The following is a 16,752-nucleotide window of genomic DNA, read 5'->3' on the forward strand; positions in this document are numbered from 1 at the left end:
GAAACAGATTTATTACTAATGATCTGTTCCTGATGGATCAAATATAGATATAGCAGCTGCTAAAATATCGACCTCAATATCAAGAAGAGATATTATTAATACACAAACTCAACTTACTGAAATAAATAAAAAGTGATGGCAAAGCCATTGCAGGGCATTCTGTAATTTTGAAATCACTTTTATGTCACATTTTAATATATTTCACTACTTTCTAAGAACCAGGATATACTCATAGATTTTAATGAATGTTAATAAAAATTGGAATTTTTTAATCAACTGAACATCCCTAAGTGCCCCAATTTACACATCCTTTTTCTTCTCTTTCTAATCGTGTGTCTTTATGTGTTTGGGTGCACCCTTCAGGATACGGAATCAGGGGCGGACCCAGACATTTGCCCTACCCGGGGCGATTTTAGGGGGGGGGCGATTTAGGCCCCGCCCCTTTCTGTGTTCTAAGGCTGCCGGCGGCTGCACAGTATGTGCAGGTCCGTTCAGCAGTGAAAGTGTGCTGTCCCGCTGCTCTGATTGTGTTTAAAACACAATCAGAGCAGCCGGGCAGCATACTGTCACTGCTGAACGGACCTGCACAGTGTGCAGCTGTCGGCAGCAAGCCCCTGGTAGGGTGGGCGATCGCCCCGATCGCCCCCCCCCCTGGATCCGCCACTTTACGGAATATATAGGTACCCTGAATATTTGGAATTATACTGATTAATCTAGGGATGCTAAATAAAGGATAAAGGACATACCTGGTGCAGTTGAATTAATTATCCTTTTTGAACTATGAATACATATTTGCATGCTACTAGTGATTTAAAAAACATCATGGCTAGATAGTGCTCCTAAAAGCTAATTAGTAGAAATAAAATGTAATTGTTCCTCTGACCATGATCATAATATAAAATCAACATTTTTTGATTGATGGTTTTCTTGAAAAAGGGTATAACTGGGACACTCTTTTTTTCTCGTATATAATCTATTTTAATCAATTGGAGGCTTCTCTTCTTGAATCATACTAATTATATGACAAAAACAGACTTAACAGTTTAGAAAACCTGTAGAAAGATGACTTTATTTTTTTTTTTTACACTTAATATTTTTCCTGCTTCATAATTGTGTTAAATCTTCTCGCTCCATACTATCTTCCATCTAGTTGCACTGGTCTGCCTGCATAACTGTGTTAGTAAAGCATTATTAGTACTATTGTGGCTGTGTAATTTACCAGTTTTGAACACAGCCATTGTACTCTTGTGAGCTTTTGCTGACTGTCCCCCTAGTTGTGATCAGCCATGTGGCTAATAAATCAGGCGGTGGTATGTAAAACAGAAATGGACTGCACAAACTGAGGAGATCAAATAAATATACAGGTACACAAGGTTACTGCATGAACATAGTGACTTAAGCGTACAGGGCAGTGTTGGCTAACCTGTGACACTCCAGGTGCTGTGAAACTACAAGTCCCAGCATACCCTCCTTCCAGCAATAAGCTGCTATATGTTGGCAAAGCATGCTGGAACGTGTAGTTTCACAACACCTGGAGTGTCACAGGTTAGCCAACACTGGTATATTGTATTTCAGAGATCTCACTGAACATATAACCAGTGTACAAGAACTCCACATATCCTAATGCCATGTGGTATGGGAATGACCACAGGAGTGGAATCATCTTGCAAACAGGTTGGTTATCTACTACCCAAACTAATTTAGGCGTAGTCACTAACATTCTGTAACCACAGGCACAGGGCTAGTTAATAAATACCCAATGTCACTTAAAATCCAATGGCTGAGGAAATCCCCCAACTACATACCTAGTTAATACATTTCCTGGGCAGCGGGCCAGGGAACAGCTAATTTCTAATCAAACCCAACTACAGCACAAGAGCAGCTTTCTAACCTTTGACTCATATCTGCACCTCCTTCGTCAACCTAATCTGTACTTGTTCTATTTTCATGTGTGATTGTGTATTGTATGATTTATAAGTGAGTGTCCACAGGTGCACAGTTTTGTGGCACTGTACAAATAAACAACGATGATGATGATGATAAGAGCCACAGAGACATCTACTGTGCTACGGCTGCAGCAGAAGGATTCATGCCTCTACTGCAGTGGAGTCCAAACTTTTTCAGTTCAAGATACCCTTAGGGTCTCTATAATTTTTTCAAGGCACCCCTAAGCCAAAATACTTACCAAGTAGTCCCCCACCTTGCTTACCACTGGCCCTGGCCGAGGCACCCCTGTGAGATCTCCAAGGCAGCCCAGGGAGCCTAGGAGCACAGTTTGGGAACCACTGCTCTACTGCATACTTGCCCCACTCTCACGGAATATCCAGGAGACTCCTGAATTCCAAGCAGGTCTCCCAGACTCCAGGGAGAGCAGGTCATTCTCTCGCATCCTGCCAACTTCATAGTGAAGTAGGCAGGATGGGAGCCTCCATGAAGTGATTCGCAGTGAATGGAGTCATTTAGGCCCCACGGCAAAATGACGCTTTCGCATCATTGCATCATGAGGGCAGGGCCAAAATGACACAATTCGCCACCCTCCTCCATCCTCACACTTCTTCTCCCCCCCCCCGAGTCTCTAGGAGGGAAAGAGTAAAAAGTTGGTAAGTATGCTCCACTGTACAACTGTAATACAGCACACCCAGAAAAATTGATAAAACTCAATACTTTATTGCCAAATGTCACAGTTTAGTAATTGTGCCATGCAATTTACTAAGATGTTTCCAATAAACTGTATTATTATTTTTTAGGTTACTTTTAAGAGGAAATAGTACCCACAAATAAGACAGGTCTAATTAATATTAATATGTGCAGCTTATCCAGAACATAGTTGCAAGAAATCTATATATATATATATATATATTAGATTTATTTTATATGGACCAATTGATTATAAGAGTGGACTTGTACAAAAACACTTTTTTAAGAATAAACATACTGAGCAACGGTTTGATCATTTTGGTGTGTGACTACATGTTCGATTCTTTTCAGTTTTTGGGGCCTGTACAGTTCTGTGTGCCCAATGGTGTAGACAAAAATCTGGATAGGACTAAGGATCCCAAGATGAATTTGAAGTTAAAATATAGTCGACAGGCTAGGAATGTGAAAGAAATGGACAGGGAGTGAGACACGGAGAACTTATACAATAGGAGCCAGATCTAGGGGATGCCATTTTAAACATTTTTACAGAAGCAAACTTATTATCACCCTCCATCAAAGGAACGTTATGATACCACAACAGATTCAGTCCTCCTGTTCTAGGGGCACGCAATAGTTTCAGAAACCCACATATAGAGAAAGTAGAGGAAGAAGATTTCTTCTTAGAAGGGTAAAACACAATTTGTTTTGTTCATAGAACTGGAACGATATACATATCCTCTTTACAGAACAAAATTTGCTTTAAAGGATATTAAAGGAAATTTAGAAAAAAATAAATCTTAACAGTCCACCTATTCTATTGGACAATACAGACAAGGGGCCTGATTCATTAAGGTTCTTAAATGAAGAGGATTCTCATTTCAGTCTCCTGGACAAAACCATGTTACAATGGAAGGGGTGCAAATAAGTGTTCTGTTTTACACATAAGTTAACTACTGACTGTTTTTTTATGTAACACACAAATATCAACTTTAAATTTTAGTGTACAAATAAGCTATCAAATATTTGTGTGTTACATGAAAAAACAGTCAGTATTTAACTTATGTGTAAAACAGAACACTTATTTGCACCCCTTCCATTGTAACATGGTTTTGTCCAGGAGACTGAAATGAGTATCCTCTTCATTTCAGATCCTTAATGAATCAGGCCCAAGATTTGCAAACCTACAGAAACTTTGGTTCGAAAGTAACTTTGATACCACTGATGTATCAGTATGTGATCGGTGAACACAAGCTGAAAATGTCAAATCGCAAAAAGTATATCAAATTCAATGCCATATATACCTACATTATATACTTTATTATTATTATTATTATTATTGTTATCATCATCTTTTATTTATGAGGCGCCACAAATGGTCCGCAGTGCCGTACATGACATATATAGAAAACAGTGATTCATAACACAACATGATACATGAAGAACAAAATACAAAGACTAGACATACGGAATGCATAAAAAAAAAAACAACAAAAACAAAACACAGGTTACATGGTAAAGCAGATAAAATTATTTGTGAGACAGTGAGTGAAAGTGATGGTAGTAATCAGCGAGAAGTAAGCCGAAGCCTAAGAAAACAGGGCTAGGGAAGCAGGTCAAGAGGTACAGAGGGTGATGGAATAGTAGAAGGAGAACACAAGGAAAGAGGTCCCTGCTTGTGAGAGCTTACATCCTAAAGGAAAGGGGAGACACAAACAGGGTGGTACTAACTGGGGGGAGGAAGCCAGGACAAGGAAGTTAGGAGGAGGACTGATAGACTTGAATAAAGAAATGAGTCTTAAGGGCACACTTGAAGCCTTTGAGAGTACAGGCTAACCTGATGGAACGTGGAATATACAAAAGTATATTAGTAAAAAGTGCAAATTTCTAACAAATATTAAGTCTCTCTTTGGGCTATTTAAAATGTTGAAATTTGGTATTTGCATACTGGTAATGTGATACCCCAAAACCTGAGTACCCTGAGGTGTATCTATATATAAATATATGTGTATACTCATGGCTATGTTCATGTACCTGCCTGGTTACATGTGGTTACATTTGTTAATTGTTATAAGTGTTTATAAAGATTTAAAAAAAATAAAAATTATTTCTTGAGGGAGAAGTGACAGTTGGGAGTGGTTGGTGGTTGCCGGGGGTGACAGGGAGAGAGGAGTGTGATACTCAGGACCAATGAGAGAGATCCCTGTGTCTGGATAAACTGAGAGCGAAAACATAGGGACAGAATGAGAGAAAAGACAGGGACAGAATGAGAGAAAAGATAGGGACAGAATGAAAACCGGACAAAGTGATATATAAGCAGATTAAAAGTGAAGAAAGTGTAAGAAGAGAAGAAGTGAGCAAAAGAGAGGCTGAGTAAGAAGGAAAGTGCTGAATATTACTAAGCAGTAGAGAGATCAGTGAATACACAACAGAGACTGAGCTATGTACTGAGGACAGTGTGAGAGGACAGAGACAAGTTGGAGTTGTACAATAACAGTTATACAGACACAGATCAGTATAACTCCACCATTACATCACTGACACTGAGAACATCAGCAGTTACTTAGACACATGTCACTGATCCCTATGTACCTGAGCTGCTGACTAAAAATAATCAGTTTTTCAGGAAAACTACAGAAATAGTGTTTTACCAAAATCTTCTTGTGAAGCTCTGCAAGCACTTAATAAAGTGACTATTTATAAAGTCCAACTGGATAAAAAAAGAAATGTATGGGCCCCAACCACGTGCACCACTTCTACAAATAGTTATTGAAATATATGATGTAGGTCTTAAAGTTGTATTGAGAAATTAAGTTATATATTAGTGTTAGGCAATTATATATATATATATATATATATATATATATATATGTGTGTGTGTGTGTGTGTGTGTGTGAAGATTAATAATTGATTCTGGCAGCAACATCCATAGACCTAGAATTCCAATAAAATATCAGTGTTATTAGTATGGCGAATTGAAATGTTTGTCAATTGTAAATAGTTTTAAAGTGATAAGATATTGTTTAAAGATAATTGTGCGCTTCTAAAATAAATATCAGAAAAATTCTTAATAATAAAAGGAAATTAGTTCAGAATTCACTTGTTAAATCTCTGTGGGTAAATCCCCTTACCTCTCTGGTGCATAGAAAATCTGAAGTGTTTACTGTTAAGATGCAATTGAGATTACTTCAAATGCAATTACCAGAACATAATGTTTTGGAATTCAAAGAGGCCGCTATTCAGATGGTGGGATCCTATCTGGTACGGGAGATAACGGTCCCAGAAATGCTAGGTTACAAGGAATTCAAAAATCCTGGAAAGACCATAGTTCAAAGCATCCAAACTCCACCCGTTGATCCACTTTGAGTACTAAAGTGCCAAATTGAGAAGTTAACCACTGGAATGGCGGAGATGTGTCGGGAGATTCATAACCTCGAGAGTCAGCCGAATCCCCCAGTAACGGAACCTAGGTGGCGAATATAGAGAAGAAGGGCCACCAGTGATTGGTGGAAGCCTCCACAGAGAAATGAAAGGAGAGCTTCTGACCGTTTCGATCTCCAAAGACGACCCATCTGCCACCGATGCAACAGGAGCGGCCATATGGAACAAAATTGGCACCAAAGTTAGCATCTAAATTACGAGACCTCGATGGAGGAGGACCGACCCTCGGTAGGAACCATGGCTATAGTGCCATCTGCACAAGAGGGGTGGCCTTGTTACGTAGGAGAATGCCCCCACCTGAAGGTCCGGATAAACGGAGTGGAGCTGCCTGCATTGTTGGACACGGGATCCCAGGTGACAATGATACGCCTATCCGAGTTTCTACACCATTGGGAGGAGCAAGAAATTATGTCTGCACCTAGAACTTGGCCACACCTACTGGCTAGCAATGGTCAATTGATTACACATCGTGGCTACTGGAAGGCCGAAATCAGGATAAGAAAGAGCACTTTACTCCAGCAGGGATTTGTTATCACCAGTGTCCAGGAAAGTGATGTACCTCCAGTAATCATTGGAATGAAGGTTCATCAAAATTGTCTAGAAGAGTTAATAGAAGCCCTCAAGAGTAAATCCAAGACAATGGTGAAACCCGCGAAACTGGCCTTTCAACATACTGTTCGGCTCCTACAGGGTCAGCAAAAGTTCGCTGGTCCCCATGTAAAGGTTTTGGGCACTGTCTAATGGTTTAATGTGCGTAAGGGCTATGGATTTATAAACAGGTATGACACCAAGGAAGACGTGTTTGTAAACCAGACTGCCATTAAGATGAACAACCCACAGAAGTATCTTTGCAGTGTGGGAGATGGAGAGACTGTAGAGTTTGATGTGATAGAAGGGAGAACAGGTGCTGAGGCAACTAATGTAACTGTTCCTGGTGATGCTCCAGTCCAAGGCAGCAAACATGCACCAGATCGCAGCTATTATAGGCACTATTCATATTGCAAAGATCCTCCACGAAACTATCAGCAAAAAATCCAAAAAAGAGCAACCAATGGAGAGAAGTTAGAAGATATTGAAAGTGTGCCAGAGACAGAGTGTTCTACGCTGGAAAACCCTTACCGGAAATGTCCCTATTCATCATACTACTTAAAGAGACCATATGGATATAGACCGCAGTATCCTAATGCCACTCCAGTACAGAGTGAAGTGATGATAGGGAGCAAAGTGCTAAAAAATTAAAACCAGCAGCACAGTAATTTAGACTATCAGTGGGAACCAATACCATACATTGTAACCGATATATCTAGAGAAGGTGTAATTGTCTACCAAGTGTCAAGGGAAGATGGTCTTCGGGAAAGCATGGTCCACAGGGATCAACTTAAGTTGTGTCCAATGCAACCTACTAGTATCCCAGAAGCACATGAACCCCAAGTGAAGAGTTCAACCTTGTGCAACCCGAGGTTCCTAATGATCCACTGAATCTCATGTATTGGCCAATTGTGGCTACTTCAAAAACTCCTGAGCGGATGGAACACTTAGAGATTGTTGTCTGAGATACAGTGGAAGATGAGATCTCTGTTATCCCTTCTTTGAGACGTTCAGAAAGGAGCACAAAAGGAGTTCCACCCCTTACGTATTGACACTAGTATGTTAAGTCATGAATACTGTGAGCAATGTTGTGTTATATAATTACGTGAAAAATGTCTCGAACCAAACTGTAATATGCAAATATTTCATGAGAAAAGTGAATATGTGTAAATAATAAAAATAAAAAAACTGTTCAGGTAATTTCTAGTGCGTGCGGATACGCATGTTTTAAATGGGGAAGTTTGTGATATCCCAAAATCTGAGTACCCTGAGGTGTATCTATATATAAATATATGTATGTACTCAAATCTATGTTCATGTACCTGCCTGTTTAGATGTGGTTACATTTGTTAATTGTTATAAGTGTTTATAAAGATTTTTAAAAAAAAAAAGATTTCTTGAGGGAGAAGTGACAGTTGGGAGTGGTTGGTGGTTGCCGGGGGTGACAGTTGTGAGTGGTTGGTGGTTGCCGGGGGTGACAGGGAGAGAGGAGTGTGATACTCAGGACCGCTGGGAGAGATCCCTGTGTCTGGTTAGACTGAGAGCGAAAAGATAGGGACAGAATGAAAATAACTCCACTATTACATCACTACAACTGAAAACATCAGCATTTACTTAGACACTTGTTACTGATCCCTATGTACCTGAACTACTTTTACTAAAAATAATCAGTTTTGCAGGAAAAATACTGAAACAGTGTTTTACCAAAATCTTCTTGTGAAGCTCTACAACCACTTAATAAAGTGACTATTTATAAAGTCCAACGGGATAAAGAAATAAATTTATGGGCCCCAACCACGTGCACCACTTCTACAAATAGTTATTGAACTATATGATGTGGGTCTTAAAGTTGTATTGAGAAATTAAGTTATATATTAATGTTAGGTAAATATATATATATATATATATATATATATATATAGTGTGAAGATTAATAATTTATTCTGGCAGAAGCATCCATAGACATTCCAATAAGATATCAGTGTTATTAGTATGGCGAATTTAAAGGTTTGTCAATTGTAAATAGTTTTAAAGTGATAAGAGATTGTTTAAAAATAATTGTGCGCTTCTAAAATGAGTATCAGAATAATTATTAATAATAAAAGAAAATTAGTTCAGAATACACATATGTCATTTTCAATCTCTGTGGATAAATCCCCTTACCTCTCTGGTGCATAGAAAATCTGAAGTGTTGAAACCAGAAAGAGAACTATCTAATACTGGTAAGGTGCAACTTCAACGTATTACTCTAAATAACACCACACGGGGTATTACAATTCATATGGTCTTCTGCAATAGTGATATTATTATGTGTGTTTATATAGGGAGTCGGAGCCATAATTCAAAATACAATGCTAAATGGGTTGCCAAAAATGGATCCAGAGTTAATAGTTATTTTTTTCTAAATATAATTATTTTGTTATAGGTTAAGAGAATAATTTATACAAATTTTCCAATATTGAAATTAGACACATTATTTAAACCCTTTATTTCAGTTAAGGCTTCAGTTGTATTTAAAAAGGCAAATACCCTTGTAAAAGTAGCTAATGATATTTTTCATTTGAAACCAGCATTGTTACCACCAAAACCTGCAGGACATTTTAGATGTGGTAGGTCATTCTTTGTCTCCAGATATTTCTGTGTTCAATACCTGTCTATTACAATAATAATAATATGTGTTTTTCATGGGTTTTTGTTACACTTTGACTATATATATATATATATATATATATATATATACACACCTCTCTCCTTGAAGTTCAAGGAGAGAGGTTCAATAGTTGTGAAGAAGGCTTCAGGGCACCCAAGAACGTCCAGCAAGCGCCAGGACCGACTCCTAAAGTTGATTCAGCTGTGGGATTGGGGCACCACCAGTGCAGAGCTTGCTTAGGAATGGCAGCAGGCAGGTGTGAGTGCATCTCTCCAGGAAAAACATCAGGGACAGACTGATATTCTGCAAAAGGTACAGGGATTTGACTGCTGAGAACTGGGGTAAAGTAATTTTCTCTGATGAATCCCCTTTCAGATTGTTTGGGGCATCTGGAAAAAGGCTTATCCGGAGAAAGAAAGGTGAGCGCTACCATCAGTCCTATGTCATGCCAACAGGAAAGCACCCTGAGACCATTCATGTGTGGGGTTGCTTCTCAGCCAAGAAAGTGGGCTCACTCACAATTTTGCCTAAGGACACAGCCATTAATAAAGAATGGTACCAAACATCCTCCAAAAGCAACTTCTCCCAACCATCCAAGAACAATTTGGTGATGAACAATGCCTTTTCCAGCATGATGGAGCACCTTGTCATAAGGCAAAAGTGATAACTAAGTGGCTCGGGGATCAAAACATCGAAATTTTGGGTCCATGGCCAGGAAACTCCCCAGACCTTAATCCCATTGAGAACTTGTGGTCAATCCTCGAGACGTGTGTGGACAAACAACAACCCACAAATTCTGACAAACATGCTACTGAACATTATGCACTAGAAAGCTTGCAGAGTGCCCTAGACCATTATGGTTGTGAGAAGAAATGCTGGAATCAGACCGGTAACGTTTCTTGAACCTGTTCTTTGAATCAGTACAAACATCTAAAAATTCTAAGGCATTTCTCAAATTTTGATTGAAAAAAAAAAACGAGCTAGTCAGAAAAGTCGAACAGGTTCAATGATGTTCAAGCAGCTTGAACAGACCATGTTTGAGTGTGTTTGACCATATTTGTGCTGGCTCAAGCAAGTCCGAACTACAAGTGATATAATTTGTTGTTGCCTCAAATGTGAAAGGCAACAGTGATGTTTGCAGTCCAAATCAAATAAATGTAAAAAACTTTAGTTTTTTAAAGAAATCTTATTTTTAATAATATTCCTTTTAACTGGCAGTGACATCCCAGTATGTAATCAGTGGACACAAGCTGCACGGGGGTTAGGTAAAAAGTGTATTTTTATAACACCTATATTAAGTCTCTCTTTAGGCTATTTAAAATGTTGGAAGCTCATTATTTGCATATTGGTAATCTTCTCCAAAACTGAATACGTGTGTTTATATATATAGTGAGCCATCATTCAAAATACAGTACAAGCACCTTTGAAGTAGACGTACAAAGTCATTTGCGTGAACAAGCTCTTCTCACTTACACCTGCACTTGTCTTTATCATAAGAGCACTTTGCAAAAATTCCTCTTTAAAAACAAAACAATCACCTGCAAAAATCTCGCCTATCCGGCCACCTAACACAGCCTATACACTGTATATGCACTGTGCATTGTGTCTGCCACATGTGTGTAAACCCAGGAGCTGCTTTAATCTACCTGACTCACCCTGCAGGTAAAGAGTTACTGTGTAGGTCTAAGGAAGTATGAAAGAATGTATTCTCATGTGTTGTCACATGATCTCAGTGTCACCAGCTCCCGTCCCTCGTTAACAGGTCATGCAAACTGCGGGCGGCTTCGGCAACTCGCACTCATTTCACATTCAAATCCAGATGACAAGCTAAAAAAAACTATGGGATATACCCAGAGAAGGACTCAGCTGTCAGAGCAGCAAGGAGGATACTAGTAAGAAACAACTTTCTATATAACTCTATATAACTAGGTGCACTGTGGTGTGTTTGCTTTACTTGTGTCTTATTGCATTTGTCTGTACTTATCTGACACACCTGTATCAGGAACACAGCGCAGTGTGAGGAACGGGCAACAATGCACTAATATGTCCAAAAGGGCTGTATATATGTTTTCTGCTTATGAAATATTAATATGGTAATTTGTCATAGTGTTACAGAATAAAAAGTACAACTTTGTTGTAAGTATAAATCTTGTAAAGAAAATTGTATACATGACAGGATATTTAGGATATTGTGCTGTATTTAATCTTGTGTACTTTATCATCTACTGTACTTGCATATTAATTGTAGGCTACTTGTGCTGATCATGGTTTAAGACCTGTGATGTAAGAAGCAGATTGTGTGGGGGGGTTTTGAGTTCAATTCTCCTTGTTGGACATTTACAGTGACATGTTTACTGGGAAAGTTATTATAAAACACATATTGTTTTGCTGTTTCATGGTACTGGTTCATTACCCCCCCAGAAACCAAACATAGATGCATCATTAGTATAAGTGATCAATTTACAGAGGCAAGCAAAGGTAAATGTTTGCACTCTATAAATATAATCATGAAAAAGCACATTGCACATATACGATGGAAAGGAACATGTAGAATGTTTTTGATATAACCAACAAGCAATAGTAAAAGTTTACAGAGAGGAAGAGACCCCCTAACCATTTCCCTGACAAAAGACTTTTCACCCCTTAAAAACCAAACCCACTTTCACATTTTGGATATATCATTTTTTTCAGACTTCTGGTTGCATTTCGCTTAGAGCAACATTTCGATGTATTTAACTTTTTGCATAACTATTTACGGTCTTAATTTACATAAAAATGTAATGGTCTAGCTCTCCAGAGTCTGCAAGTGTGTGCCTAATTTGATTTAAAGGAACATTTATTTTTAATCATTAACTTGCACAATTTAGCACAGGGATTATTTCAAGGAAACAACAACAAATGGAAACTGTGAGGTTTAAATTCAAATACAAAAATGAAAAAAAAAAAAACAAATAATAAAAGGAAGAAAATCAATATTTCCATTAAGTCTGAGTAGTAATGTAAGAAGCAGAAAGAGAGAGAGTTTGAGTGTATGCATTGACGGAAGTCATGGACATCAGTTCAGAGAGGTTACCTGGTTTGCTTGTGGAACATTCGTTTGGGGAACATAATTCCACACGTCACACCTTGTAATATTCCTGTGGACAACCTCTATTGATATAGGTTGTTTTATGTACTGGCAGGGCCTGATTAGTAAGGGCGAGGTTCTGAATTTTTCCGTTTGGAAGCAAGCGCCTTGTCAACACATAGCAAGAGAATCCTTAGGAGTCTGTGGCCAGTGCTTCATTGGACTAAATCTTCCACCAAGCCTAAGATTTGTACAATGGTGTCTATAACCAGCACAACATCCAGAACAGATGAAATAAAGGCTATAGTATCTAACCAGAAGCTTGTTATGTCCACACCATATGGAAGGAAGTACTATCCTGTACTGAGCAGGGTTCATTTTTATTATTGATTATTCAATTAGCAGCCCTGATAGTCCAGTAGCCATTGGTGCTTTTATCTGCTGCTTGTGAGAGTCTCTGCCCTGTGTCACGTGAAAAGTGCATCCCATTGTGTAATATCATAGGAACCTGTATCCTCATTCAAAAATATCATTCATTGGCTTTGTGCTTTGTTTTTTTGAATACGTCCTTTCTTTTTGAATTTATTTTTTTGAATATTAGGTGCTGCCAATAAGCCAGTATTTTTAGCCTTGTTACACATATTGTTTTAAGTTATTTTTCCAGATACAATATTATTATCTATTAGAGATGAGCGGGCTCGGATTCCGCTAATCCGAGCCCACCCGAACAGTGCGGATCCGAACGGGATCCGAGCACTGTTCGGATATTTCCGGTGGGCAAAAAATTGAAAACGAGGCTCTGTCGTCCAAGTCTCGCGTCGAACAATTCCATCTTGTACCTCTTTTTTTGGCATTATGTGCTCAAGCTACCTCGGTGCAACCTTTTGGCCTAAAAACAATGTTGTGAGGTGTTCAGAATAGACTGGAAATTAGTGGAAATGATTGTTATTGAATGTTATTGAGGTTAATAATAGCATAGGAGTGAAAAAAAAAAAACACAAAACTGGTTTCTAGCACTTTTTATGCTTTTTTAAAAATAAATCAGAACCAAAACCTTTCGTCGGATGTTTTGGCAAAACAAATCAGAACCCAAAACCTCAAGCTAATCAGAACCCAAAACCCAAAACACTTAAAGTGGCCGGTGCACACCCTTATTATCTATTAATATGACCCCATTTTTACTGAAGATGAATTCTATCTTTTTATGACAGAGGAACATTTGATAGTCTTTATGTGGTTGAGCTTTATCTATCTATATAAATAATGATCTTCTATCTATTTCTTCTTCATCCTATCTATGATATGGCTTCTTAAGAAATAGGTATTAATTGTCCTTATATTTTGACTGTCCTGTTAGAGCTGCATTACCACCTAAATTGGTGAACATTTGCGTTCAACGCTTTAGAATGGCTGCATAATGAATGTGAGAGGCGGTAATAGTCATGATTGCGATTGACACATTTCCGACAATCGCTATAGCGACAAACGAATGCTGATTACAATAATCCCGATATGGAGGGAATCCAGACTTACCATTAAAAAGTCACACAACATCACCGCCTCCTAAACATTCCCACTGGAGAAAATGCTTGCAGTTGGAATGGACGTCACTTAAAATGGCGACAGTGAGATTTCCGGTTTTAAATCGGCAATACCAGGACCCACTGCCCATATAATCTACTCTAGGGTTTAGGGTTAGGGTTAGAGTTAGGATTAGGGTAACAATTAGGATAAAGGGTTCTAGATTATACAGGTAAGAGGTGCCGAAGGCAGAGTGGCGATTATCATCATCATCATTGGCTATTTGTACAGTGCAGTCGGTATAACAAATTATCTATTAATAAATCATACACAAAAAATAAATCATACATAAAAACAATTCATACACAAAAATAAATCGTACATAAAAACAATTCATACACAAAAATAAATTGTACATAAAAACAAGTCACACACAAAAAATAAATCATACATAAAAACAAGTCATACTCAAAACCAGAAGAAAACATAAGAGGCTGATGAAGAAGTTCTGCTAATGAAGGGGAGAACAAAGAGGGTCCTAATTGTGAGAACTTCCATTAGGAGCTAAAAGGTTGATTGGCTATCTGCTGCATCCCTGTGGAAGGGAAGATGTTTGTAGACATTTTTCCCAGGCTAGAACTCTTTAATTCAAAGATAATTAAATTACTTAAGCACTTTTTTTTGTTTCGCTCCTCATGACAGTCTGGATTCCAATGTTAATATGAACTTGCTGATCTATTTAATACGTTTATCTCTTTAGTAGAAACTGCTGTGTAGTTCTTTTTAACATTGTTGTCATGTTGATGAAGTAGAATTTATATTTCATCTGATCTGGAAAGACATGCTGAGACTTGTAGTTCTACAGCTGGAAAGTGACAGATCGCCTAAACCCGATTTAATGTTCAGTATATGTTTGTCTTTTACTTGGTTCAGAAACGCACATTGGGCCTTGAGTTGGACACAATGTTCTTAAAAAACGCAGATGTTAAATGTGTCTGAAAAGATGAGGCCATTACGTGCTTATTCTGGTTTGCAGGTAACGTAATATTTATGTGATCTAAGCACCAGTGTTCATAGCCTGGACCGGTTGTGGCAATAGCAGCACAGCGAACAGTGTGGGGTCTCGCAAAATCTGCAACAAGACCAGACTATGACAGGTTGGACAGGTCACACAATAAGAGGGGAATCCACAGTGTGGGGCCTCCGTGTCTTAATTTGAAACAGCTCTGGCCTGTTCAGCATGTTTCAATAAATAGATTGTATCAATGTAGCTTATTACAGCTAGATCTATTGCAGGGTCTGTTAAAGCGGCTTTCAAACTGCTCTGTATTGGTGAGTTCCTGACAATCGTCCTGGCTTGTCAGTCACGTCAGGGCTGAGCAGCTAATAAGTCTGCATTATACGGGAGCCCATGACTTCTCATGAACTCCTTATGAGATGCCACCCACTTCAGTATTAAAGTGGACGAAGGTGATTCGCAGCATCATAGCTATGCCCCCCGCTGCAGGATGCCACAAATCATTGCACAGCAGAGGGCTATGGTGATGCCATCGCGTCACCATGTGCAGGGCCATCTTTTCCATTGGGCTTGATGGGCAGCTGCCCGGGGGCCCCACGGGCAAGGGGGCTTCATAGGCACGGCTCTTAATGAGAATAAATAATCCTGCAAAAGAAAAAAACCTTCAAGGGTCACTGAGCAAGTACATCTATCTATCTCTATCTCTATATATCTATATCTATATCTGTATCTGTATACATCTATATATCTATATTTATATCTATATCTATATCTATATCTAGGGCCCCCGGTGCACTGCTTTGCCCGGGGGCCCATGATGTTGTTAAGATGGCCCTGACCATGTGCCTCTCCCCGCACATGCCACCATAGCCTGATGCAGATTGCAGCTTTTGCACTGGACCTCACTCTGTTCGCCCACATGCAAAAGTGCTGTTTCCCGTTCAGTCTCTGTATGTGTAAGGAGTTGTAAGTGTAAGACACTGGATCTGTACCCGTTTGTTGTGCCCATGCACAGTAAGAAAATGCAGATTTGATGCAAAAAAAAAAGAAATGTCCATCCAGCTCTGCCTCGCAGACTCTTTATCTTCTGGCCTAGTTCTAATCAGTAATTCGCAACAGTTCATAGTATTGTAGAACTATATTCCTGGTGAATATCTGTGGATATACGGGGAGTGAATTTATCTACTCATCGCTCACTTGTGTGCCCTGGACACATGCGTATTTTTCCTTTTAGTTTCTGCTTTTCCCCCTTTTCCTTGCAATTTTGTCCATGTTTTCCCTGCTTTTATCCTGCTGTCTTCCTGCTTTGCTTTTTTCCTGTAAATAAAATTGGACAGACTGCCACTGAGGAAATTCAAAGAAAGGGAAAAAAAATCAGTGTGAGGACACCATATACTGTGTTGCTGGCAGGGGCAGGCTGGGCCGGTCCCATAGTGGGCTACCTTGGGCCGGGTCACTGGGCCACCTGCATTTTTTTCCTTTAAAATGTCTCTAATAGGCTGCTGAGTCGAATCTTGATGCCCCCATCCTCCCCCCCTCCCCCTACCCCCCGGCCACGGGCTAAAATTTGCCATCCCTCCCCTGGTTGCTGGCCCATGTGTTTTCTGTACATAGATCTGATGGTCGCAGTGGTGTGTCCAGGCCATTCACCTTCCTCTGCTGAAACACCTTTGTTGTGTTAGAGCTGCTACTGTAGGAGCTCTTCCCCTTTACTCCTTATTGACAGAGGTGACATCTGTGGCATGTCACTGTAACCGAGTGCAGCTGCAGGATAATCTCCATAAGGTTAAGATTAACGACAGAGCTTCTAGGTTTGAGAGTAAACAGTTCTGG

At 39.2% G+C, this 16,752-nt stretch overlaps 1 protein-coding gene and 1 pseudogene across 2 annotated transcripts in view; both read left to right on the forward strand.

The window, feature by feature from the left end:
- Positions 1-6,282: 6,282 nt before the first annotated feature.
- Positions 6,283-7,563, forward strand: LOC142097264 (uncharacterized; annotated as a pseudogene).
- A 3,507-nt stretch (positions 7,564-11,070) lies between these two features.
- PGCKA1 (PDCD10 and GCKIII kinases associated 1) overlaps positions 11,071-16,752 on the forward strand; it is an 84,510-nt gene continuing 78,828 nt past the window's right edge. For both annotated transcript variants that reach the window (XM_075189098.1, XM_075189090.1), the window contains exon 1: positions 11,071-11,205. Coding sequence is in view for 1 of the 2 variants with exons in the window: in XM_075189090.1 (XP_075045191.1) it covers positions 11,153-11,205 (53 nt within the window). In the remaining variant the exon portion in view is untranslated. The remainder of the gene's footprint in view (positions 11,206-16,752) is intronic.

This window comes from Mixophyes fleayi, chromosome 1 (assembly GCF_038048845.1).
Source record: "Mixophyes fleayi isolate aMixFle1 chromosome 1, aMixFle1.hap1, whole genome shotgun sequence".
Classification (NCBI taxonomy): Eukaryota; Metazoa; Chordata; class Amphibia; order Anura; family Limnodynastidae; genus Mixophyes; species Mixophyes fleayi.